This window comes from Mustela erminea, chromosome 20 (genome assembly GCF_009829155.1).
Source record: "Mustela erminea isolate mMusErm1 chromosome 20, mMusErm1.Pri, whole genome shotgun sequence".
NCBI classification, from domain to species: Eukaryota; Metazoa; Chordata; class Mammalia; order Carnivora; family Mustelidae; genus Mustela; species Mustela erminea.
In genome coordinates, this window is record NC_045633.1 from 15,357,398 (window position 1) to 15,381,839 (window position 24,442).

General features: G+C 50.5%; 1 protein-coding gene across 12 annotated transcripts in view; it reads right to left on the reverse strand.

Annotated features, from left to right (window-relative positions):
• CLEC16A (C-type lectin domain containing 16A) overlaps positions 1–24,442 on the reverse strand; it is a 207,311-nt gene that overhangs the window by 174,375 nt on the left and 8,494 nt on the right. For 10 of the 12 annotated variants that reach the window (XR_004281804.1, XR_004281805.1, XM_032327565.1 and 7 more), the window contains exons 2-9: positions 19,636–19,764; positions 15,676–15,809; positions 9,732–9,880; positions 6,924–7,029; positions 5,540–5,545; positions 5,021–5,144; positions 1,784–1,958; positions 246–299 (exon numbers count right to left, since the gene is read on the reverse strand). Coding sequence is in view for 10 of the 12 variants with exons in the window: in XM_032327565.1 (XP_032183456.1) it covers positions 246–299; positions 1,784–1,958; positions 5,021–5,144; positions 5,540–5,545; positions 6,924–7,029; positions 9,732–9,880; positions 15,676–15,809; positions 19,636–19,764 (877 nt within the window). In the remaining 2 variants the exon portion in view is untranslated. The remainder of the gene's footprint in view (positions 1–245; positions 300–1,783; positions 1,959–5,020; positions 5,145–5,539; positions 5,546–6,923; positions 7,030–9,731; positions 9,881–15,675; positions 15,810–19,635; positions 19,765–24,442) is intronic. The other 2 variants (XM_032327566.1, XM_032327564.1) reach the window with 1 other exon arrangement.

Genomic DNA, 24,442 nt, shown 5'->3' on the forward strand with positions numbered 1-24,442 from the left:
GGTAAAAACCAAGCAGGCCAGGTTTGATTCACTTTCCATCTTTCTTCCAATTTCCACCCACTACCACGAAGAAGATACCAGCCCCGCTACTGAGTGTCTGGAAAATAGAACACCCCTACCCGCCTTCTCCTTATTGTTATTTTGCTTCAAGATGGGGGACACAGAAGGAAGATGGGGTGATGTGGCCTGGTCCTCCGAAAGACCCCCCAGCGTGGCTGGGCACACACGCAGAGGAATAAGCATACCTGCGACAGGAGATAGAGAGAAACCGGCAGGCTGATCTTCGGGCGTTCTCCTCCCTGGGGAGGGTTAGGGGAAAGACAGAGAAAAGTCCACGTCACACACACGAGCAGCACAAAACACAGGACGCTAAAAGCTACCTGTCTGAAGGCAAGGCGCCCTGTCCCCGACATCCCCCGTGCCCCCAAGGCTGTTCTTTCCTGGTACTTGTGGGAAGGCCACTCTGCAAGATAAATTCGCAATCTAAGCCCATCTAATAATACCATCTCTCCCGGCCTCTGTTTTTCCACCTGAGAAATCCTTCAGCATTAGTCACGGATTAGAGGCTAGGTCCAGGAGATGAACTAGCTCCTTAAATTACCAGGAATGAGAAAGTCCCCAGGCTGCGGCACAGAGCCCGCCGCCCCGCGGAGAGGCCTCTGCTCAGGAAGAGCTTTCAAAATGGGCAAGGAGGGCTTGGGGTCCTCTGGCCTCGGAAAAGCCCGTCGTTTGCAGGCAACCCCAGCGTGCTCCATCCTGTGTCAACCCCGAGAGGGCCTTCAGGGCCCTGCTTTGGTTCAGGCAGGTTAGCTCCCGTGGCCGAGGCCACTGAGGGAGGAAAGGGAAGCAGCAGCATCTACACGCAGGTCTGAAATTTCCAAGTTCCATGCTTTCCCTCTGCCTCCCAGAGCTGCCTCTGGCAGATCTAGTTGGAGCTGCAATTTTCTCCTACTTACTCGTTTTTAGAAAGAATCTCCATGTTCATCTCCAGAAACAAAGCTATAACCCCCTGGGGCACATTTGCAAAGACTGCCCCCCCCCCCGCCCCCGCACAATAGCCAACAGGCCCTGTCCTGCCTCCTGCTGAGGTCACTGCCTCATAACCCTGGGAAGGACTGGGCAGAAATTCTCACAGTGGGATCTGAGAAGGCCAGCTCAGAGCCACCTGGGGTGGCAGGTTAAAGTTGCAGACTAGTGGTCCACACAGATGGATCTGTGGACTGAGCTCAGTGGACTGAGCCAAAATCCCTGAGACAGAGAGCAGGTCCCCATGGATGTGCATTTCAACCTCCACACGGGATTCTGAGCCTAACTGGACAGTCACTGCTCTGGGATCTTTTCCGAAGTGCAGCCCCTCCCTTCCCATCGTTCTGTGCAAGTTCTGTGGCTGCCAGGATCTTCTGCAGATCAATTCACTCTGGCAACTATCAGAAAGAATCACCAGGAATGAGAATACCTCAAGTGACGGATGCAGAGAAACCAAAATCCTAAATTCATAGAGGTTTCCCGTTTCCTTCTGGCGTCAATGTTCTTTCCTCATTCACTTTAAGGGCTCCGCTCCCCTACGCACATGCGCATTTCCTCCCAGGCTTCCCTCTCTCCACCTCCCCCTCCACCCCTAGGACATAAAAGGAAAGAAGAACCAGTGCACTTTGAAAGGCATCTCAAGCTCAAAGCCTTGGTCCCTTAGCAAAGTTTGGTCCTCTTCAAGGGGAACATTCTTCCCCTTCTAAAGTCAGCCTGCAGCCCGCACGCACGGTGGGGACCAGGCGCCCAGACGTACCGTGTCCTGGTTCTCCAGCGAGTACACGTAGAGGGGCAGGAAGAGCCTGTTCAGCAGATGGTCCGTGAGCACGTCATTGAGGAACTCGCAGTTGATGATCAGGATGTCGTTGAGATAGTGCAGGTGGTCCAGGTGCTCAGCCACCAGGTCACTCAGCTTCCCCCGGTTCCGGTGTCTGCCAAGAAGAAGGACTTAAGTCAGTGGGAGTGTTTCATTCATGCAACAAATATTCACCCAGCAAACAGGCTCGAGGGACCCTTACACTGGCCCCACTGGTGACATACACAAAGGGAAAACGGGCAGGTGGACTGTAATCGACTGCCGGGGACTCCTGGAGTCCCCACCCTCTGTGGGGGGCTCACGACAACTCACCCACCACCACCACCACCACAGCCCAAAACAAAATGGGTAAATAAAGCAAAACCCAGCTGCCTGAGCAAGCCATTCCACAAGAGTGACCACTAGTCAATGTGGCAAGATCCCACGCCTCCCAAGATAAGGAGTATTATTGGAGCAATAAATCCTCGCTGATTAAAATGCTCCAGAGGGCTTCCAAAGAGAAAAGCAGGCCTCAGCGACCACATCCAACCCCCTGGCCCCGAGCATATGGCGGGGTGGGAGGGGGAGTGCGGGGGGGGGGGGGCGGGCGGGCGGGTTGGGGAGGGACAGCGGGAGGATGTGACACTTGACCCCAGGCCCTAGGAGGTCTCTGTCTCCTTCCAGTAAAACAATAAGCATGCTGCTTGGGCCCCACAGCTCATCAGTGTCACACTTTCCAAGAACAGAACCCCCAAAACAGCCAGCAGGCACACCTGCACTACCCCCGGAGTCATGTCTCTTGCAAAGAGCATGCAGCTGTGGTAAGACATTTTGTGTGTATTATAACTATTCCTCAAGTAATAGATGGTCATTTCGGAAGACAAGAAATTAAAGAAGAAAAAGCAAAAGACATTAAGGTCTCCTGTCCAACCACTGAGAGATAACACTTTGGGACTTGTGTCCCTACAGTCTGTTTTCTTATTCCTATCTCTATGTCCCCCTATAAACACATCTAAATGTAGGAAGAATGTATCTCTCCTTCTAACCATATGTGTTGTTGTTGTTGTTTTTTAAGTAAAAATAGGATTTTGTTTCTTTCACATAATTCTTTTTTTAAGATTTTATTTATTTATTTGACAGACTGAGATCTCAGGTAGGCGGAGAGGCAGGCAGAGAGAGAGAGGGGGAAGCAGGCTCCCCACTGAGCAGAAAGCCCGACGTGGGGCTCGATCCTGGGACCCTGGGACTATGCAAGTCCTGAGCTGAAGGCAGAGACTTTAACCCACTGAGCTACCCACACATCCCTCTTTCACATAATTTTTAAAAATTATTATACTCTAAAAAGCTATTTAATGAATATACAGAGCAAATACATGTTGTAAAGGCTAACAGTATGGTGAGTACCTATAAGCCCACCACCCACCTACCTGAGACTGTGTTCTGTAACCTTTTCCTCCACTTAATTTTAATTAGATACTGTGGAAGTTTTTCTTCAGCAAGACAGTTCACACACTTCACTTTTTAAATCATTACACACTAATTATATATTAAAAGTATATATTAAATATACATATTTATTATGTATTAAAATATATGTAGATGGGTTTAAAAGTTAAAGGGTATCGAAAAGCTGATGATAAAACACAACAGCCCTGGCCCAGCCTCCCCCACCCCTGCCTGCTCTCCAGAGAAGGCACCTTTTGACTTTTGAGTTGTATCTGTGGACATTTCCCCACCCCAATAACCTCTAGAAAATCTGCAAGGTCATCTATTTTCAAATAGAGTCCTTTAGATATCATAAAACGACCTCCTGTTCTGCCGGAACCCTAGGCATTCCCTCCGCCCCTCCCCTGATAGTGACCAACAGTCGGTGTTGACATCACCCCAGCCATTCACCGGAGGGCCACACAGATGAGGAGTCCGCTTCCTTCCTGGAATAACTTTTTGCCTTTTCTGGAATCCAGTGCCACTTTATGTGTCCCATCCAGGACTACTCATCTCCATGAAGGTCCCGGTTTTCCCAAATGCCCTGCTGGATGTGCCGCCCACCTCTCCTTGCTTCCTTCCCAGTATCGGGGCTCTTATTCTATGGCTTCAGCCCCGTCCCCCAGGAGACCCCTTTCCTGGATGCCCTTATCGTCCCGAGCCCGCCCAGGGGAGCCTCTCTCACCAGGGCTCCACTCAGCTGTCACTCTGGGGCAGTGGTTTTCCACGGATGGCGATTTTGCCTCAAAGGAGACATCTGGCGATGTCTGGGGACGTTTTTGGTTGAAACCACTGGAAGAGGGGCACTGCTGATATCTAGTGGGGGGGCCAACAATGCTGCCAAACCTCCTACAGGGCACAGGATGGGCCCCCCAGAACCTAGAATTCCCTAGTTCCAAAGATCAATTGTGCCGACTTGGAGGAATCTTGCTCTGATGAATCTTGGATTCATCATTCTGGGCCCAAATTACCATCTTAATCTGCTATGTTGTTTGCCTTTTTTAAACAGCTTCACTGAGATATAATTCCCATACCATAAAATTCACCCACTTAACGGGTACAATTTCATGGTTGTTAGTACATTCGCGGAGTTGTCCAACCCTCCTCCTGATCCACTTTAGAATATTTTTAGCCCCTCCTCCCTAAACAGCCCCGTGTTCCCTTTTCCCCTCAACACACACCCTCCAGAAGCCCTGGGAAACCACTAGTCTACACTCAGTCTCTCTAGACCTGCCTGTTCTGGGCATTTCATGTAAAATGGGGTCACAAGAGCGTGGGCCTTTGCATCTGGCTTCCATCGCTGATTATGATGCTCTCAAGGTCCAAGGACAGCGTGCCATGGGTCCGTGCTGTTTCTTTTTACTGGCGACTACTATCCCACTGTATGCAAACGCTCCATTGTGTTTATCCGCTCACCAGGTGGCGGATCACCTCACTCTTTTTACCAGCTGCCTGGCGCCCCATTTACGGGTGTGAGGTTAGTGACCCTCTTCCACGCCAGGAGGTATGAGAGTGGTTACTAACTTTCCACAGTTATAAAAAGTGGACGGGTGGGTGGAACCTTTCAGAGGACAGAAGTCCACATTCTGCCGTCGCACAGGGGGGTTCTGCATTAGTGTTCTGTTCTTCCTCAATGAAAATGGAATTCTCCTGGAACTCCTCCCTCTGCCTGGGAAGCCCACACACCCCCCCTGCCCTAAGGCAGTTACTTACTCCTCATCGGTCTGCACACAGTTATCAAGTTCGATCACGTGGCTCCCGATGAACCAGACCAAATTGGAGAAGTAAGGAACAGCAGTTTTATCTCGGATATAATGCAGCATGGCCTGGTTATCCACTGAGAAAATCCACAAAAGAAGAAGGAGGGGGGAAAAAAAAAAAAAAGTCAAGCTACCAAAAATAACTGGGGGAGATTAAAAAAAAAAAAATACCAAAACCACAATGAAAAAGCTCTCTGCTATAATCTGAACCGTTTCTGTCTTTCCTGGGAACACTTGAAAAATGGTTATCTTAATCGTGAAACCATACACATCAAGGCAGTTCTTATGCTATTTTTATAGTTAACAAAATGAATTAATTGGGCTAAACATTAATAGTGCAATCAGAAAGCCCACTTATCAGCAGTGCATTTAGAGTGACTACAATGGAAACTACACCATTCTCAGGCAAGTTTCCTTTATTTACATGTAAGGATAAGTTAAGAAAGCGGAAAACCAGAAGTTAATAACTTACATGACACTGGAATAAGGAACACGGGAATCGTCATTGAAGGAAAGGCAAAAAACAGACAACAGTTAACAGGGTTAGGAACTGGGATGGTGAGACAGTTGCTCAGAAGGATAGAGGGCTAGGGCAGGAGGCATCTAAAGATACGGGCTGGAAGAGAACAAGAGAAAGGAGCAAGCAGGGGCGGCAGAACTGGGGCTCAGACCAGGGCACAGACTCAGCAGCAGGCTGGGTGGGCTGGTGACTCAGTGAGTGAGGCCGGGCGACCCTCCCCCGCTTGTGAACTAGGGAGCCTGGGCCTCAGCCCCAGGGAGAGGCGCTGTTTCTCAGTGCTGGCCCACCACTGCCTTACAAGCCTGTAGGCCCAGAGCAGCCAAGTCTCTACTTTCAAGTCAGAAATCCAGAAAGTGACCCAAGATATCCCCCTGTTTAAATACTGGCAACTCTGTATCTTTTCACGGAATACCTAAGCTAATCAAAACACATCTGAAGGCTGGATCCAGCTCTCCAGCCCTCAGTTTGCAACCCTGGTGTGCAGGCCCGGCAGGGGGAAGGGGGCGTCCACCAGGCTCTTAGGCTCCTCAATTTAAAGCAATCCCAGAACCAGGCTGGAGTGAGTCCCTGAGGAGTTCCCCTCACCCCAATTAGGGGTCATCGCAAGTAATAACATCATGACTCATAACCCGTGAAGGTCAAAACCCTTTAGTCCTTGAGAATATAGAGTCCCAGCTCCAGTGCGGTGACTCCGGAGGGAATAACCCCAGTGTCAGGCAGAGAAGGCGTACCCTCGGAGGGCAGTTCCAGGCCAGGAACTTGTGTCCAGCCAGCCTTTGTGCCAGGATGGGCGGGAACCAGTGCAAGGGTTTTCTCCCGGAGGCGAAGTTTTGGGAACTAAGTACATCTTGACAAAAGGGGAATTTGCTGGGCTTTGCAGTTGAGACGACAATGCTGCCCTCTGCTGTTCGTGACATGAAATACTTCTATACATTATTTAAAGATCCCATAACCCCCCGCTGTATTTAAGTACATCTGACAGCCTGCAACACAAAAATGTAAATATAACATTTAGAAGACAACTAGGCTTTATCTAAGTATCACATGGCTGCTTGGAGTCCCACATGTGCCTTTCTTAGGACCTTACTGCTACCGCGTGTCTGTACGGAGACTTCGACATGCAGAACTGAGCGCAGGCAAAGGCAGTGGCACAAAACTTCACGGAAGGGGCCTATTAAATGTTCCATGACTGTAAGTCTTTCATGAGACATGCAACCCCAGCTGTCCTACATGAACTCCTGGCCGCCACCGGAGAACTGTGTATACGGTCTCATGACAGCAAATCCCAGCTGTCAAGTTAGAATCAGATGAGGTGTGAGCGCCCAAGGAAGCTTACCTTTGTAGACATTCAAAGTTATGGTTCTTACAGCAATTCGAACCATGCTTTCAGGATGATTGAAAAACTTGATGGCTTCTGTGTACAGGGCAAAGTCATTGGTGTGCTTAAAACAAAAGGAGTACCAAAAATAGGTTACAAACCCAAAGGGCAGGACTCCCCCCACCCAGCTTCCTGAATCCTAATAGACTTCTGCAAAAAATGAAAAAAAAATATCCCCCTTGAACCTTAAGCCAGTGGTTCATTCCCAGGGGCGAATGCGGGAAGGAATGGGGAGGCAAGACTATCCCAGAAGAAACAGAAGAAAGGGTCCTGACAACGCCGGGCCTGAGCTTGTCGTCCGTCCTGCCACTTCGCAGCTGCGTGCTGGGTTCTAATATTTCTAAGCCTCTGAGCCTTCGCCTGCAAAATGGGGATAACAAATCCCAGTTCACAGCTGCTAGGAATCCCCGAGATGACCGCAGGGGCCGGGGCCTACACCTAACAAGCGCTCAGCACTGAGGCTGGTTGTTACTATTAGAGGCCACTTAAACTAATGAAGGTGCCAGTGTGAAGTTTTACAACATTTGGAATCTCTTCTGGCTAGGACATGTTTCTCTATTTAGAAACACTAAAAGTAGACACATTACCATAGAGGAGGAGGGTTTAGGGGAATCTGCTGGCATTAAAAAGATATCATCAGAAGGGATCAAAACAGTTCAGAAGCAGAGAACTGCTCTGTTGGGGCCTTGAGAAAAAAGCAGGAGGGCATCTGGGCCTAGAGCCACGTGAGGCGAGCTCTGCTGCCCTCTCCTGGCCAGTTTTCCCACACGGCTCTGCATCCGTGCTCCAAGGGCACCCACGGGCAGTTGAGGGTGTCGGGAAGAGGCACCAGCCAACCCCCAGCAAGGAGACATCTGTCTAATGAGGGCAATGCCACTGGGAGCACCAGATGGGCGCCCTTAGAAAGTGGCAGCTACAGCACTGGAAATATACAAGAGGGAACTGGGCCCACTTCCGGTGACCAGCAGGATGTTCTTCCAGAAGCACTGCCCTGGTCCCAGAATCTCAGGGTCCCAACCCAGTGTACACCAGCCCAGGCTGCCCCTGAGTGGCAGTACCTCTCTCTGGTCTGAATTTCATCTGCCTGGGAGAGCCTCTGGCAAAGACCATCGACATGTCCCTGGACCCGAGCACCTACCATCTGGCAGATACTGGGCCACGGGATGGTCATTTTTCAAACTGCTACACATTTTGTGGTTGTGGGTGATGACTAATAATTCCTCCCTCTGAGCCCAGGTCTTCCCCACTCCTAATCTAGACAAAGAAGATCAAGGTTCAGGCTGTTCTCGCCTCCTCCCATGGGGACAGCTGGACGGGTTTTGCCCACAACTTAAACGGTATGATTGAGAGGAAGGTCTGACTCTAGAGCGGGGCTGTGCGGCATACATGACCACCAATCAGAAGACAGCTGCCATGCAGACAGCATGTGGCCATGTCACAGCCCACCTCCAGGATGGCCCAGTGACTGTCACCGCCTGTATTCACGTGCTGTCATCCCCTCTCACACCCAGTCAGGGCCCACCAGTGTGACCTAAATAATATGGCAGGAAAGATAGTGTGTGGCCTCTGAGACTGGGTCACAAAAGCTTGTCTTGGTCTCTTGGATTGCTTATTCTGGGAAAAGCCAGCTGCTGTGCCATGAAGGCACTCAAGCAGCCACTGGAGAAGCCTATGGAACTGAGGCCTCCTGTCAATAGCCATAGGAATGAGCCACCTTGGAAGCAGATCCCCCTGCCCCATCCAGCCTTCACCAGTCTCGTGAAAGACCGAGCAGAGCTGTCTTGCAAGGCTGCTCCCAAATTCCTGACACCCCACAGGGGAGATGGGGCCTAATTCTGACCAGGAAGACACAAGAGGAAGTCTGCTGGGGGTACTTCTGGAAAAGAAGTGTTTTTGGAAGTTAAAAAGGAACACAAGAAGGGAAGTGATCTCCTCAGGACTTGTGGCAGTGGTGTGTATGTGATGTTCGGAGCTGCTGCAGCCATCCTGGGGCCATGAGGAGTCGACCCTGAGGATAGCTGCCAACTGTATGGTCAGCAGAACAGGCAGATAGATCAACAGCCTGCGTCCTCAATGAAGCGGTTGAGCCACAGGATGAACCAGCCCCAGGAGAGCCGGCATCAGTACCTTTTGGTATGTGAGATCAACTGACCTTATCAAGTTCCTTTTCACTGTGAAAACAGCAACAATTTATTTACTGAAATTGCTAGTAATTCTCCCAAGGAATACCAGGGACGTTAGCTTGTGAAGGACAACAGTGGGTATGATTTTAAAGAGTCTGGTTTATACTAGGGACTTTGAAGACATCATCTCATTTCATTCAACCCCTGGAAAATCCTGTAAAGTGTAGATGACCATCCCCTTTCTCAGATGAGAAGACTCAGGCTCAGAGGATGGAGACCTCTCTGAGGTCACACAGCAGGGACGTGGCAAAGCCGGGGCTGACCACAGTGCCGGTTTTTCCCGTGGGGCAGCACAACCCCAAGTTAACTTTCAGGCACTTCTCCCTGCCGAGAACGCAATGCTCTCGGGTAGCACAAACTGATTTTTACATTCAAAACAGAGAGGGGACTTCTAAATTTTAAAAAAAAATTTTTTTTTTTTTTTAAAGCAGGTCAAGGTCAAACAGTGTCATTATGAAAATCAGGTAACGGTGAGCACACAAGTGCTTTGTCAAACAGACATGAGGCCACCCAGCCCAAAGGTTCCACTCTGACCGGCTAGCTTGACGCCCCAATGCACGGTACCTTTCTGGAACTCACTTACCTCATTGTAAAAGAAATGGACGGTGTGGTTGTTGAGTTTTAACGAAAGTGTTTTCAGGAATGATATATAATATGCCATAATCTCTTCATCAGAAAAATCAAACTTATGGACAATGATAGAATTTACATAGTTATTAGAGAGCAAATAATCTGGAGGGAGGGGGAAAAAAAAAACAAAACACAAAGCAAAACAGGTTAATTCGTGCTGGAGGAAAGCTAAGCAGACAGAGTCAGCTAACAGAGGACTGACTGTGCTCGAAGCCATCAAGCCTCTGGGTCTCTGGGGTTTTAACAGGCCAACTGGGAGCAGCCTCACCCTTAGGCAGCACAGAAATCAGGCAGCCACTAGGTGCAGCCTCAAGCAAGTTCAAGAGCCAAGGGAGAGAAAGACCCAGGCTACCCCTCCCTCCTACACCAAATAGAAAAAACCTCTGAACACTTTTTTCCTTCGTGATGAAGTTCAGCATAGAGCCGGGGGTAGGGAAGATGTGTGGGTATTTTCACAAACCACCCACAGATGAGGGGAAAACACTGTATTTGATGAAAAGTTGCCCCATGTTGGCAGCAAGAGTCACACTGCCATCCCTGAATGCTACAAAGGGCTATGGGACTTTTTTTTCTCCCCATACAGCAAGGTGATTCCCTAAAAGCTGCTTGATGCAGAATCCCTCCCACACGCCCAGGACCAGGCTCAGGGCTTTACATGGTCACCGCAACGATCCGATCCAGCCCAGCAGGTCCCATTCTCCCCATTTTGCAGAGAAGTAAAAAAAAATTCAGAGAGGTTGATTAACTTTGCAGAGGTCACACAGACCGTTAGTCCCAGAGCTGGGATTGCAAGTCAGGTACTAGTTCAAAGCGTGTGTCAATGTCACGCACTAATGGGGCCCAATAATGAAGATTGGGTGGTGAGGGCCTAAAGTACGGGGGTCAACTACAGAACAGCCACCCCCCCACCCCCCAAACCCCCAGCCCCTGCAGAAATGCAGGCCCAGCACCGGGGGAGCCTCCAGCTATGCAAGGGAAGCTGGAAGACATCCGAAGGCTGCATCCTGACTGCAATGGTGGCCGCGGGACCAGCTAGTTTTTCATGCCGGACAGTGGGCTGGAACCTAGGGGCCTGCAGTTCATGATCCAGGCCTTGGGTCCTCTCCAAACAAGCCTCTGAGTCCTCCCCAGCCACCCTGCAAAGCGGGCGCTGCTCCCCACTACTGTGGGCTGCCAGCCTGTGAGCTCTGCACCATCCCACCTTCGCTGCCCCCCATGGTTAAAGACAGAATGGGATCGACAACCGTACCTGCAGGCACACAGGGTTAAAGCGGTGCAGCTCGGTGGCTGGGAGCCTGGCTACTGACCCACGGCCTAGCATCACGTGGGGCTCGTCAGACACGAGGCATCTTGGGCCCCAGCCCCGTGCCCTGACTCAGATCTCTGCGGTGGACTCAGTACACTCCGCATGCTAAGGAGCTCTGCTCATGGGGCGCCTGGGTGGCTCAGTCAGTAAAGCCTCTGCCTTTGGCTTAGATCGTGATCCCAGGGTCCTGGGATCGAGCTCTGCATCGGGCTCCCTGCTTAGTGGGGAACCCACTAAGTTCAAGCTCGTGCTCTCTCTCAAATAAATAAAATCTTTACCAAAAAAAGGGGGGGGGCACTCGTATTTCAGAGGCCTCGCATTTGATGGGGACTTAGATCCACGCTACCCCTGCCACTTCCTAGCCAGTGACCCTGGAAAAGCCACTCACCCGCCCCACTCTCCAGTCCCCTTATCTAAAAACAGGAGTAACAGTACCTTCTCCTTGGTCTGCTATGAGAGCTAAAGAAGACAGAGCACTAAGGACAGCGAGGGGCACAAAGCAAGCACACCGTGATGGCAGCTGCCACCGTTCGTCTTAGTGCTACGGGGCGGAGGCTCCCAATTTCCACCACGGGCCCTCCGGCCCCCAGGACTAAGCACACTTGCTCTCGGGGTGGGGGGCAGGAAACAGACCGTTACTTGGTCCCAAGGAGGTATCCAACCTAAACCAAAGTACAGCTCAAAAGGCTGACGTCACCTAATGCACCCCGAGGAGCCTTCCAGAGGCCCGGCGTGGTGAGAGGGGCCAACAGGGCCCACCGCTGGGTCGCGTCCTCAGAGCCAGCCCTCAGGAAAGTCACTGCCTTCGGGAAAGCATGCTGGGTGTTCCTGGCTTTACAAACAGGTCCTGCAGTCTGTCGTCTTAGCACGGTTTTCAGTACCTCCTGATTCTGACAATTCCTGAGGCAAATCATGGGGCTCTAAGAGAGGAGGCAGTGGATCTGGGCTGGAAGTCCTGAGAATCTTAATTGACTTAACTGTTTAAAAATGACACTACACGTATCACAACTCTTACATGTACAGCTGGATATGTGTGGAAACGTACAGAAAGGTGAACCTTAAATACAAGTACCTGAGTACTTTTATGTATATAAATACAGTCTGTGTACATATACACACATAAATAAATACATATATGTATGTGTATACATATGTATATACAAACACACACATTTACACACTACAAATCTTAGGTGTCCAGCTTGATGAACTTCTGCAAACATACACACCACGTAAGAACCATCCAGATCAGAGAGAACCCATGTCTAGCTCCGCAGAAGCCCCCTGATAGGCTAGCCAATCCCCTCCCCTGCCCACAAGCCCTGGTTTGACTGGGATCACGCAGACGCGTATTGCCGGCTCTACAGCTTCATAATCACGGACCATCACGGATAAGCTTCCCATGTCTGGCCGCTCTCACCAGTCACATCTGAGAGGTACCCGCATTGCCTCACGCAGCAGGGCACTAATTCACTCCTTTCCTCCATTTGGCTATGCAGTGCTCTATTGTTTGCACAGTCCACAACCTACCCGCCTGGACTTTTAGCTTGTAACAAGTAGCCCAGGTGATGCTGAGGCATTCTTCCCTGTTCTGTCCTTCTGGCTGTGTCTGGGGATGAATGAGCTGGCAGGAGGACGGACTATGGTGATGTCACGGGGAGCCCCACTGTGACCGGTTGGTGGCTTCCGGGCCACCAGAGGCACAGACGCTGCTGCTGGCAGCCTCAGACTACAACCACGAGCCTCCGGGCTGCACTCGAGCTGGAAAAGCCGCGCACTCCCATCATTCCCCGGTGGGGACTTTTCCAGGGTCTCCACGCGATGACTCTGTGGGTGGTGAGGGCCACTGTGGGGGCAGCCGAGGTGCCTCTATTATTGGGCTGGGATTTTTTGCCTACCCCCTCCCTGGGTGGCCGACTTTCTGTGGTATCCTTTTCTCAATCCAGGAGTCTCTAAGTAATCTCAGTCCCTTGGGCCCTCTGTGACTTAGGTTACCAAAATCAACAGGCGACAGGTGCACTGGTGAAATGGCTGCTGGTAATAATGAAAACCCGGAAACCACCTTGAGGCCCGTGGGCAGGCTGAAGAATGCAGGGCTCAGCAAGACGCAGCCGGGGAGCCCCACTAAGTGGGGGCACGTGAACGGGCTGCATGAAAATCTAAGATACAGTAGCAAGTTGGGAAAACGGAAAACAAATGGCAAAATGCTCTGTGTCCACTGAACCGTGAAGGAGACGCTGGGTAGAACTTTTGTTTTCTATATTCTCGTACCGTTTGATTTTTTTTGTTGTTTTAGAATGAGGACGTTTTCTTCCTATGACTGGAAGATAAAAATAAAAGCCAAAGTCACGTGTCCTCCTCACCCGCCCCAGATCGAAGTGCTGTAAAAGGCGGTGATGTGTGTGCCGCTTCCGCAGGGTTTAGGAAAGTGCTCCGGTGAGTTTTCCCTAAAGACAGTGGCGTGTGCCTGCGTTTCTTACAGCACGGCCCACTTGTCCAGTCCTAATTCAAAAAGAGCTATGATCCAGAAACTCCAGCATATCCTACCGTCCCAACTACCGAAGCTAGCTGGGCTGAGACAGGGTTACCCGAGAACAGACATTTGGGGTAACGCTGGATTTCAGGATAAAAGCAGCTCGAGGGGCGCCTGGGTGGCTCAGTGGGTTAAAGCCTCTGCCTTCAGCTCGGGTCATGATCCCAGGGTCCTGGGATCAAGCCCCATATCGGGCTCTCTGCTCAGCGGGGAGCCTGCCTCCCCCCCCCCCACCTGCCTCTGCCTGATTGTGATCTCTCTGTCCAATAAATAAAAATTAAAAAAAAAAAAAAAGGGCAGCTCGAGTAGACGCCTCCACCCGCCAGACCCCAGGCTCCGTTCTGCACAGCCGCTGTCACGCTGAACCCTCACAACACCACATTCTCCAGATACAAGATCATCTCCACTTCACAGAAGCTGCAGCTGAGAGCCGAGAGTCCACCCCCGGAGCACATGCAAGGCCGATGTGGCAGAGTGGGGCCTGGGACCTGGTGGGTCAGAGTCCAGGGCCTGCACCTCCGAGCTGGGTCTTCCCCGCTCAGAGTTCTCAGAAACCGCACACGATTTATATCCAGGGTAACAAAAGTTGTTAACGCGGGAAACCACTCAGGGAGAGTGAGTCAACTCGTATGTGTCAACTCTCGCTCGTTGGGAAGAGTGAGCAGACTCCTGGGGCGGCAGCGCCACCTAGTGGCTGCTCCCGGAGCCGCGTGCACAGCCCTTCCCTGCCTCTCCCTGCTTCCTCCTGAGGGAGAATGCCGCCATCTCTACTTCTACCTCCATCTCTACCTCCTTCCTCTCCCTACCCCCCACCCGCCCCGAAACTTTTTCTAACCCGTCTTGGGGACCTAGAGCCTGCCTTTGACACAGACATTCAGTCACTTGTCTTCTTTTCCCTGCTACCGGCGGGCAGGGCCTGGGACCTGCGTAGTCGTCTCGTAGTAATAAAGCTGAGGTCAAGCAGCAAGGAAAAGGAGCTAACCAGGTTTCTTGCCCCTGGCTCTGCTGACATTGGGGGCTAGATAATCCTTTACTGTGGGGAGCTGTCCTGTTTGATGTTTACCAGCACCCCCGGGCTCTACCCACCAGATGCCGACACCCCCCCACCCCCTACCACAACCGAGAATGTCCACAGGCACTGACAAATGCCCTCCGGGGGCACAATCACGCCCAGCTGTGGACCACTGAACGACCTCCGCTGGCCTGAGGCCCTTCTGGATTCTGGCCTGGCTAGAGCGGTCCCCACAGGCTATGGAATGGAACTCCCTGGGCACTAAACAGACAGCACCTGCCTGGAAGGGCGGCTGTTTCAGACAAAGAGCTCAGGCTTGGTGAGGGCAGAGAAGCCGCTCAGGAGCCACATCCTTGCCCCCCAGGCAAGTCAGCTGCCAAAGCCCACCCCTTGCACGCCCTGGGCTATTCTTCCTTGCCCTGCTTCTTCTAGAGCTTACTCCACTGGCTAATGATTCAGCGACCCCAGCAAATTATAAAGAAAAATGCAAACAGCCCAGAGTCACAGAGCAGAGGGGAGCACCCCCAGCCCTTCACGGTCTGGCAGCAGGCAGGCATAAACAGTGTTATGGACCGAACTGCACGATATAACCATTCACGCTGGGAAGCCCTACCGCTGTGAGTGTATTTAGAGAGAGCGGCCTTAAGGAGGTAATTAAGGTTAAACAAGGTCCTAGGATGGGCCCCTGATCAAAGACTCCTGTCCTTCTAAGCACAGGAAAAGACACCAGAACTTTCTCTCCATGCACACACACGAAAAGATAGGCCACACAAGAAACAAGGCAACCGACAGTCATCTACAGACCAGGAGAGAAAGGCCTCACCAGAAACCGCCCCGATGGCACCTAGGTCTTGGACTTCAAACCTCAGGAACTCTGACAAAGTCAGTTTCCGTGGTCTCGGCCCCCAGTCTAGGACATTTTGTTACAGGAGCCCAAGCACACAGACACGGACAGGAAGCACAAACACGCAAAAGGCGACACGAAGTCCACGCCGGGCCCCACGCTGCCAGAGCTCAGCGGTGGGAGGGGAAGGGCTTGTCCTTACACAGGGAGGTCTCGTGACTGATATTCTCGAAGAGGATGTTCAGGGTCTGCAGCAGCTGAACGCACACATAGCGGCCTGACTTCTGCCGCAGGATGTTCAGGAAGAAAACAAACATGTTCTTCTCCAGGAAGAAGCTGGGGAGAGAACAGGAAGGCGTCAGTGATCTGCTTCCACACGTGCAAATACGCATCAACTGCTGATCACGTGCGCAGCACACGGGCGCGGACCGTCCCTGACCCCCGGAGGCATCTGCAAGGCCCCGGCTTCCCGGGGGACACCATCATCCCCCCAAGCTAAAGACGGGCTCTCGCACTCTCTCCCTGCAATGACAGCGCAGCAGTGATCCGCGGAAGCAGAAAGGGGAAGATCTCTACGTGCTAAATGATGACGCAGTTACCTACCTGAGCTGAGAAACCCGCCAGGCCGCTTTTCCCATCCAATATTCTCTTTTCTTAGTTTTCCTTACTAGGTCTCCTTCCTTTACTTTCCTATCTTTGCATGTTAAACAGCACCACCTAGAATTACCTACAAAGACTCAAGACAATGCTAATAAGAGTTTCCAAATCTGGGGGGAAAGAACTGGAAGGGATTGAAGGGGTTGGGGGGCTACCCAGCCCCCAGGTCAGCTTCTGCCTCTCTTGTTCTAGACAGGACATCTGTCTACAAGCAGCCTGGGGACATGGACTTCTGGGGGTACGTGCTGGCTCTTTTAGTTTTGCAATGGAGACAGAACCCCTGATGCCTTTCTTGAAAGGCAGAAAATGGTGTTTTCTAGTTATGTGTTCTCAGTGTGCTAGCTAAGACCAGGTAACTGCTCATCTGGGTGACTGGGAACAGGTCCCTGCAGTGACAAGTGTCTATCACTTGGTTCCAGTGGGGGGGTTCTCTCCCCCCTCGGCTGTCAGCTCCACAATGGCAGGATCATGGGCCTGGCTCTCGCTCAGTGCTGCGTAACTTCTGTTTGAATTCATGCAAAGGTAAACGAGTAAGCAAACCAGAAAAACATGAATGCAAACCTTTTCCAATTCTGATTCTGGGAGCCTGCCTACCTATAAGAGCCATGCACGCTGACCCTCAGAACATGGCTATCATTTGACCTATTTTGTCTTCCTTTGCTTCAGGCTGAAGAAATCAGTGACTCGCAAGCACACCCCAGCAGACTCACTGCGGCACCGTGACCAACCTGGGAACTTGTTAAAATGTCTATATCGAGATCTGGCCCACACGGGCAGATTCTGCAGGTCTAGTGCGAAATCCAGGAGCCTGGATTTTTAAAACTCCCTAGAGGAGGGAGGGGTTCCTTGGAAAAATGGCTAATTCTAGATCTGGGGCACGGAAAACACAAGAGGAGCGTGCCGCATCTTAGAGTGCCAGAAAGTAAGGAAGTGCTCAAAAAAACCAGAAGGATGGGGTGTGGCAAGGAACACAGGACCCGAACCCCAAAGGGCCCCCAAGTGTCCAGAGACAGACCTGGAACAACACAAAAAATAGCAAAGTACGGGATCACAAAGTCTATCACAGCATTGTGTTGTAATTTAGTTTTAGTAACACAATGTTTAATAACAGTACTGGATCCACAGTCTACTTCAGTCCAAAGCATAGAACAAACATCCACAAGCCCATATTAATACAAATAAATGACTAGAAAAATAGACAGGGAGAGGAGACCAGTCTTCCATGCAGAAGAATTTCAAATAATGTATGTAGATACTCACCACCCCCTTCTAGAAGGTAGAGCTAAATTCCCCCCACCCCCAGGTGGGCTAAACTGAAGGACTCTCTTTCAAAGAACAGTGCAGGGAAAGGGGAGAAGAGTAGCTTTAGGGCAGAAAAACCTGGCCGGATACCACCTTAAGCAAGAGATCAGATTAACCTCACCAGAGAGCAAGGGAACATCTTGACTGCTGATACTATGGGATGAAAAGCGCACTGCCCCTCTGTGTGGTCTTCTCCCCTACAACCCCCCTGGCTAATCCTGAGAAAGGCATCACAGAAACCCAGACGGGGACAGGGGGCTTTCTACAGGACCCTTGGCCAGGACTTCTCAAAACCATCAAGGTCAGGAAAACAAGACTGAAGATTTGTCACAGCTGGCAGAGGCCAGATAGATGTGACAACGAGATGCACTGTGGGAGCTGGGCTGTGTTCCGAGAGCAGCAAGGGGCTCTGCATGGAAAAACTGGCAAAATCCAAATCGAGTTTGGAGTTTACTCAACATGAACATGTCAGGGATAGCTTCTCTGTTTCCACAAATGCACCCCAGTCAGATAAAACATGGACAGTGGCGGAAGACAGGAGAGGGCTGTTTGAAAACTTCCTGTACCATCCTTGTGACCTTCCTATAAATCTAAAATTATTCTAAAATAAAGAAATGGATGAAAAACAAATTCTCGGGGCACCTGGATGGCTCAGAGGGTTAAGCCTCTGCCTTTGGCTCAGGTCATGATCTCAGGGTCCTGGGATCAAGCCTCGCATGGTGCTCTCTCCTCAGCAGGGAGCCTGCTTCCCCCTCCCCGTCTGCCTGCCTCTTTGCCTACTTGTGCTCTCTCTCTCTCTCTGTCAAATAAATAAATAAAATCTTTAAAAAAAAAAAGAAAAGAAAAGAAAAATAAATTCTCCTGGGGACCCTATCAGGGAACCATTTAGGAACTGCTGGGCTCAGCAGTTTTTCTGAGACAACAGATGGGCTCAGAAAGTCCAAGCTGGTCAAGGGGAACACGGTTTCTAATCTTTAACCCAAAGGTCATTCACATTTCCAAAACACACACCAACCAACCAATCAATGCCCTGTGCATCTGCAAAGGAAGCCAGTGGCATTTGCAGACAACACCTCCCTCCTTACTCATGTTTTCCTTTGGGGAAAAGGCCAGTGTCACAGGTTTGATTTTCCCAAAAATAGCTTTATCTTAGATAACCCTACTGATGAAAACAGAGAGCTAGCTGGAAAATCAGAGTATCTAATAAGAAGCCACGCGGGAGACAGAACACCTTTATTTGTTTTAGACGGGTTTTTTAAGTGGCCTCAATACTGAAAGTTGAGATTATTTGATATAAAAATAAAATCTGTGTTTGGTGGCTGTCATAACCCAGATCCCTCTGTACTCAGACACAGAGACAGGTGTGCTGGGGCAGCAGTCCACGGCGTCCAGCCCGGACTTTTGAATTGTCCCATAATGTAGATTTCTTTATAAATCATCATGGGCTAACAATTCTTGACTGCCTACTCTGTGCCAGGCACTGGGCAGGAACTTTCTCTATGAAGATGAAGAGGGGCGCCTGGGGGGCTCAGTCGGTTGAGCATCTGACTCTTGATTTCAGCTCAGGTCATGATCTCAGGATGGTGAGACCCAGACCTGCATTCAGACTTCACCCTGTGCATAGAGCCTGCTTAAGATTCTCTCTCTGCCCCTCCCCCCTTTAAAAAAATGAGGAAACTGAGGCTGGCCTACAACTGCTCACTGAGGAAGTACACGAATGAGGAGAAGCCCCTTCGTGGCTTACCAGTGTGCGACCCTGAGCAGAAATGGTGATACTCAGGACACGAAGGCCCCCACCCCCGGGGCAGCAGGGAGATTTAGATTATCTCATGGAGAGCTCAGCACTGGGCCCAGCAGTAAACACAATAAAGATGAGCTCTTCATGTCTCTCCAGGGCAACGTCCCTCCAGTTCACTTAGAAAATAACTTTTCTCCTTCCCTTGGGAAGACTGTCGGACACTATTGAGAAAATTATCCATCATGTTTTCAGATTTTGGGACACTCATTTCCCTGAGGTTCCCACTGTCAGCTTACGTTTTTCCAGTGTTTCAAGGACATTTTCTATACAGATATAGATAGAAATCTGCACAAGACCCAAACGGGTGTCAAATCCTGACGTCATCGGCAATGACTCATGGCATACATTTGGGAAAATATTCAAAGGAAGGAGAGGCAAAAAACGAGAAACATGGGAAACTCTTACTCAAATACAGAGCTGTCATTTTGATCTCCCCAGATCAGGATCTCAGTGATGGAACGGATGGTCTCCACTAGTAGGTTCCGGTTCTGTTCTGTGACTGTGGTGTTTTTGGTCAAGACATGATACAAATACCTGAAAAAAAGCAAAGAAAATTAAGGATTACCGACTGAAATACACACCAGGCTCAACGACTACTAGTGACTTTTTGGGGATAATCTGGCTGTGCTTTTTCGGATGTGGTTAGCCCAACTCTCATCCAGAGGAGAAACAACTCGCCACCCAAAAAAAAAAAAAAAAAAAAAAAAGGGCAGACAATGCTGGGAAATGTTAACTGGACACACGCTGACCCAAACAGATGTAAGAGAATCACTGAGCTCTTGAAGACAGCCATCCTCAAGCGTCAGTGTGCAAGACAATCACCTAGACAGTTGGATAAAGTGGGTTACTGGAGCCCACCCGGAGACTCAGAACCATCAGGACTCTCTAATGCTGGAGCAGCCACAGGAGACACATGGCCCAGGCTGAGCATCATGTATAAAACCCTCAGCCAGGCTGATGCAGAGGTTTAGAGAGACGGAGGCTCAGATAGGGAGAGGAGATTGCAAAGCCGGTTGTTGGGGCAAAGATCGCGTACAATCAAGACGATCCTTGGGGGGTCCCTGGGGGGCTCAGTCAGTTAAGCGTCCAACTCCTGATTTTAGCTCAGGTCATGATCTCAGGGCTGTGGGATTGAACCCCATGTTCAAACATGTTGGGCTCTGTGCTTAGTTTGGAGTCTGGCCCTCTCCCTCTGCAGAAGCAGCAGCAGCAGCAGTACCAGGTGGGGCACTCAGGTAAGCATCTCAGTCTGGGTTTCAGTGGAGGTCATGATCTCCCCACTCTGGGCGCAGCAAGGAGTCTGCTTAAGACTCTACCCTCCCTCTGCCCTACCCCCCACTACGCATGCCAACAGTGTCTCTAAGTCAGTCAGTCTTAAAAAAAAAAAAAAAAAAAAATCATAGGGCATCTGGGGTGGCTCAGTCGTTAAGTGTCTGTCTTCAGCTCAGGGCATGATCCCAGGGTCCTGGGATCGAGCCCGCATCCAGCTCCCTGCTCAGCGGGAGGCCTGCTTCTCCTCCAACTCCCCCTGCTTTGTGTTCCCTCTCTTGCTGTGTCTCTCTGTCAAAAATAAAATCTTAAAAAAACGAAAAGAGGGGCGCCTGGGTGGCTCAGTGGGTTAAGCCGCTGCCTTCGGCTCAGGTCATGATCTCAGAGTCCTGGGATCGAGTCCCGCATCGGGCTCTCTGCTCAGCGGAGAGCCTGCTTCCCTCTCTCTCTGCCTGCCTCTCCATCTACTTGTGATTTCTCTCTGTCAAATAAATAAATAAAATCTTTAAAAAAAAAAAAAATGAAAAGAAAAAGACAACCCTTGGAATGCCCATCAAAACTCAGAGCTCAAACAGAGTGGGTTACCTGCAGTTCAAGGCACTGACCTCCCCTGCCGGGTACCCACTATGAGGTGGGTCTGGGAGGCTACAGCACGGAGCCTCATCCACCCACATGCTCCTGGGAGGCCTCTTCGGCTCCAGACCTGTGCTGCTGGGGTAGAGGCAGGTGGACCCCGTCCCACCCTCCAGCCTCTACCGGTGTCAGGGCAACCGGAAGAATCACTGAGGCCCATCCTGGGTGGTGTGGGGACTAGAGTCTGGCCAGATGCCCCAGGAGTACCACGCACACAGCTTTAAGAGCGTCCTTATAAAATGGCCAGACTTCCCTCTTTTCTATGGCGCAGTCCTGTTCCACTGTGTCTATACACCATTCATCTAGTGATGGGCACCTGAGCTCTTTTCCATAATTGGCCTGTTGTTGATAATGCTGCCCTAAATCTCGGGGTGCATGTATCCCTTCCAAGGAGACTTGAGGATGTGGACACCCCGGCTCCCAAAGGTGCTGCCGCCCCTTCCTCAGGGTCGTTCTTTTTTTTTTTTTTTTAAGATTTTATGTTTAAGTCATCTCTACACCAACATGGGGTTCGAACACACAACCCTGAGATCAAGAATCTCACCGACTGTGCCAGCCAGGCGCCCCCTCCCTTCAATATTTTTGTATCTGATGTGGATGAAGCTAGAGCGTATAACACTAAGCGAACTAGGTCAGTCAAAGAAAGACAAATACCATAGGAATTCACTCCTAGATGGAATTTAAAACACAAAACAAATGGGGGGGGGGAAGAGAGGCAAACAAAGAAACACACACTTAACGTTAGAGAACGTGCTGCTGGTTACCAGGAGGGAGGTGGGAGGCGGTGGAGGGGGAGGGGTGACACGCGGGATGAACACAGTCACCAAATTCTACACCTGAACCTAATTACATTGTTAACCAAGTGGAATTTAAATAAAAACTTGAAGAAACAATTAAAAATAATAAAATAAAAAGCATCTCCAGGGTCCCCAGACTGACTTTAGCTGTCCTGGTTTGGGAGGAAAAGAGGGACACCAAGAGGGACTGACTGGAGAGGAGTCACCTTCTGACTTGTTTGATGGCTACCTTCACTTTGGAGGTGGGGCTGATGAGAGCAAGGCAGGGGACTAGACAGGATCCTACCATCGAAAATCTCTAAAAATGGGTAGGGTATACAGACACAGAACCTTGCAGATGGCACAGTCAGGCCTAATCTGCTTTGGCGGGGGGGTGGGTTTTATTGAAAATTGTTGCTCTTGGGGCACCTGGGTGGCTCAGTGGGTTAAGCCGCTGCCTTCGGCTCAGGTCATGATCTCAGGGTCCGGGGATCGAGTCCCGCATCGGGCTCTCTGCTCGGCAGGGAGCCTGCTTCCCTCTCTCTCTCTGCCTGCCTCTCTGTCTACTTGTGATTTCTCTCTGTCAAATAAATAAATAAAATCTTTAAAGAAAAAAGAAAATTGTTGCTCTTTGTTATATTTTAAAGACAGAACAATGAGTCCCTTAATGATTGAATCAAAGATTCACGCAACTTTCAACACAGTAACTCCACACAGCTCTCCAAATACAGAAATCTTCCGGACCTGTGTCCAAATCCACCAGCAGGGCTGCACCCGGGCATGGAGGCCAGCTTCCCCCTGTGTGAAAGCGCCTCCACGGCGCCGAGGCACCCTGGATGCATTACAGGAGGACCCACTCGTGAATCTCTTCCTCCACCTCCCCTCCCACGCATTTTCCCCAAGAAGTTCAAAGAGCGGAGTTTTCCCCAAATTGTGCTCCAAGGGTCCCCTGCATCAGAATCCCCCTTTCAGTTGCGGATTCTAACTCCCCACCCCAGACACACCCACCGAAGCCGATGCCTGGGCGCAGGGCCCCAAGTCTGCATTCTGAACCAGCTCCCACTAAGGTTTCAGCGTCACTGCATTCACTCACCCCACCCCATGGCCGTCAGTGGCACTCGGCATGTGACCCACAGTGTGCCCCCTACCCTGCTAGACAGGCATCGTTGGCAGCTCGGGGGTGAGGGGACAGGGAGGGCAGATCCTCCCCGCTCCAGCATTTCCTTCTGGGGAGATGATGGCATCTACAGCACCCCACTAACACATTCCTGGCCCAGTGGAAGAGGCGGTGGCTTTTCTGGCTCCGAAGACACCCCCCTCCCCCGAAAAAGGGATAGGAGGGCTTAAAAGTCTTTAGGACCAGGGGCGCCTGGGTGGCTCAGTGGGTTAAGCCTCTGCCTTCGGCTCAGGTCATGATCTCAGGGTCATGGGATTGAGTCCCCGCATGGGGCTCTCTGCTCAGCAGGGAGCCTGCTTCCTCCTCTCTCTCTGCCTGCCTCTCTGCCTACTTGTGATTTCTGTCTGTCAAATAAATAAATAATCTTTAAAAAAAAAAAAAAAAAAAGTCTTTAGGACCAGCCCTGACTTCAACTCCTGACATCTCTTGGGAAGGCCTGTGTTGAGAAGCGGGGCAGGTGTGCTGAACTAAGGATATGCAGGTGAATGAAGAGGCACCAGCCACCCACACGGGGGCAGCAGGTAGCTCCCTTCATATGGGCGCTCCCCCCTCCGGGAACACGGGGAAGTGAAACCCACGGGGTCGTTTTGATCAAACGTGTCGTTTCAATACACCCATGCAAAGGAAGGAGAGTCACAAGATTTATTCCTTACAAATCTCAGAAGCTGGGGGCCAGGGGTCCGGCGATGAGCCAGAGGATGGGCAGTTCTCCAGCCCTGGTTCACGGGAGCAGGAGACAGACAGCAGGGTAGCAAGCACCTGTTACTGTGAAGTCTGTTTCACCTTGCAATTTTGACTTAGCATACATCTAGAACTGACTTTTCTGTGTATGGTGTAAGACACTGGCCAAAATTCACTTTCTCCATATGGAAATCTGCTTGATTCAGCATCATTTAATGAAAAGGTCCTGAATTCTCCAATGCACTCTAATGTCACCTCTGTCATTTCTCGATGACTGCACGTGTGGAAATTCTTTCTGAATGCTCTAGTTCCAATGACCATGTACTTTTCTCCTGATATCACACTGATTATTGCATATTTATGAGAAATCCTGCTGTGTGATAATGGAAGTCCTCCAACTTCTCCCCCTCTGTTTTTTCATTATTATATTGGCTATTCCTGGCCCTTTACAGTTCCATATGAATGTTAAAATCACCTTCTCAACTTCCACAAAAATACGTGCTAAGATTTCTTTTAAGATTGCCCTAAATCTCTAGCTAAAAATAGAGAGAACTGACATCTTTACAATAAGGTAACATGACATTTACATTTCTTTCATTGTTGGCTGGATAGGGTCTGGCACATCTTTCACTAGATTTATTTGTGGGTAACTGATGGTTTTTTGTTTTTTTGATGC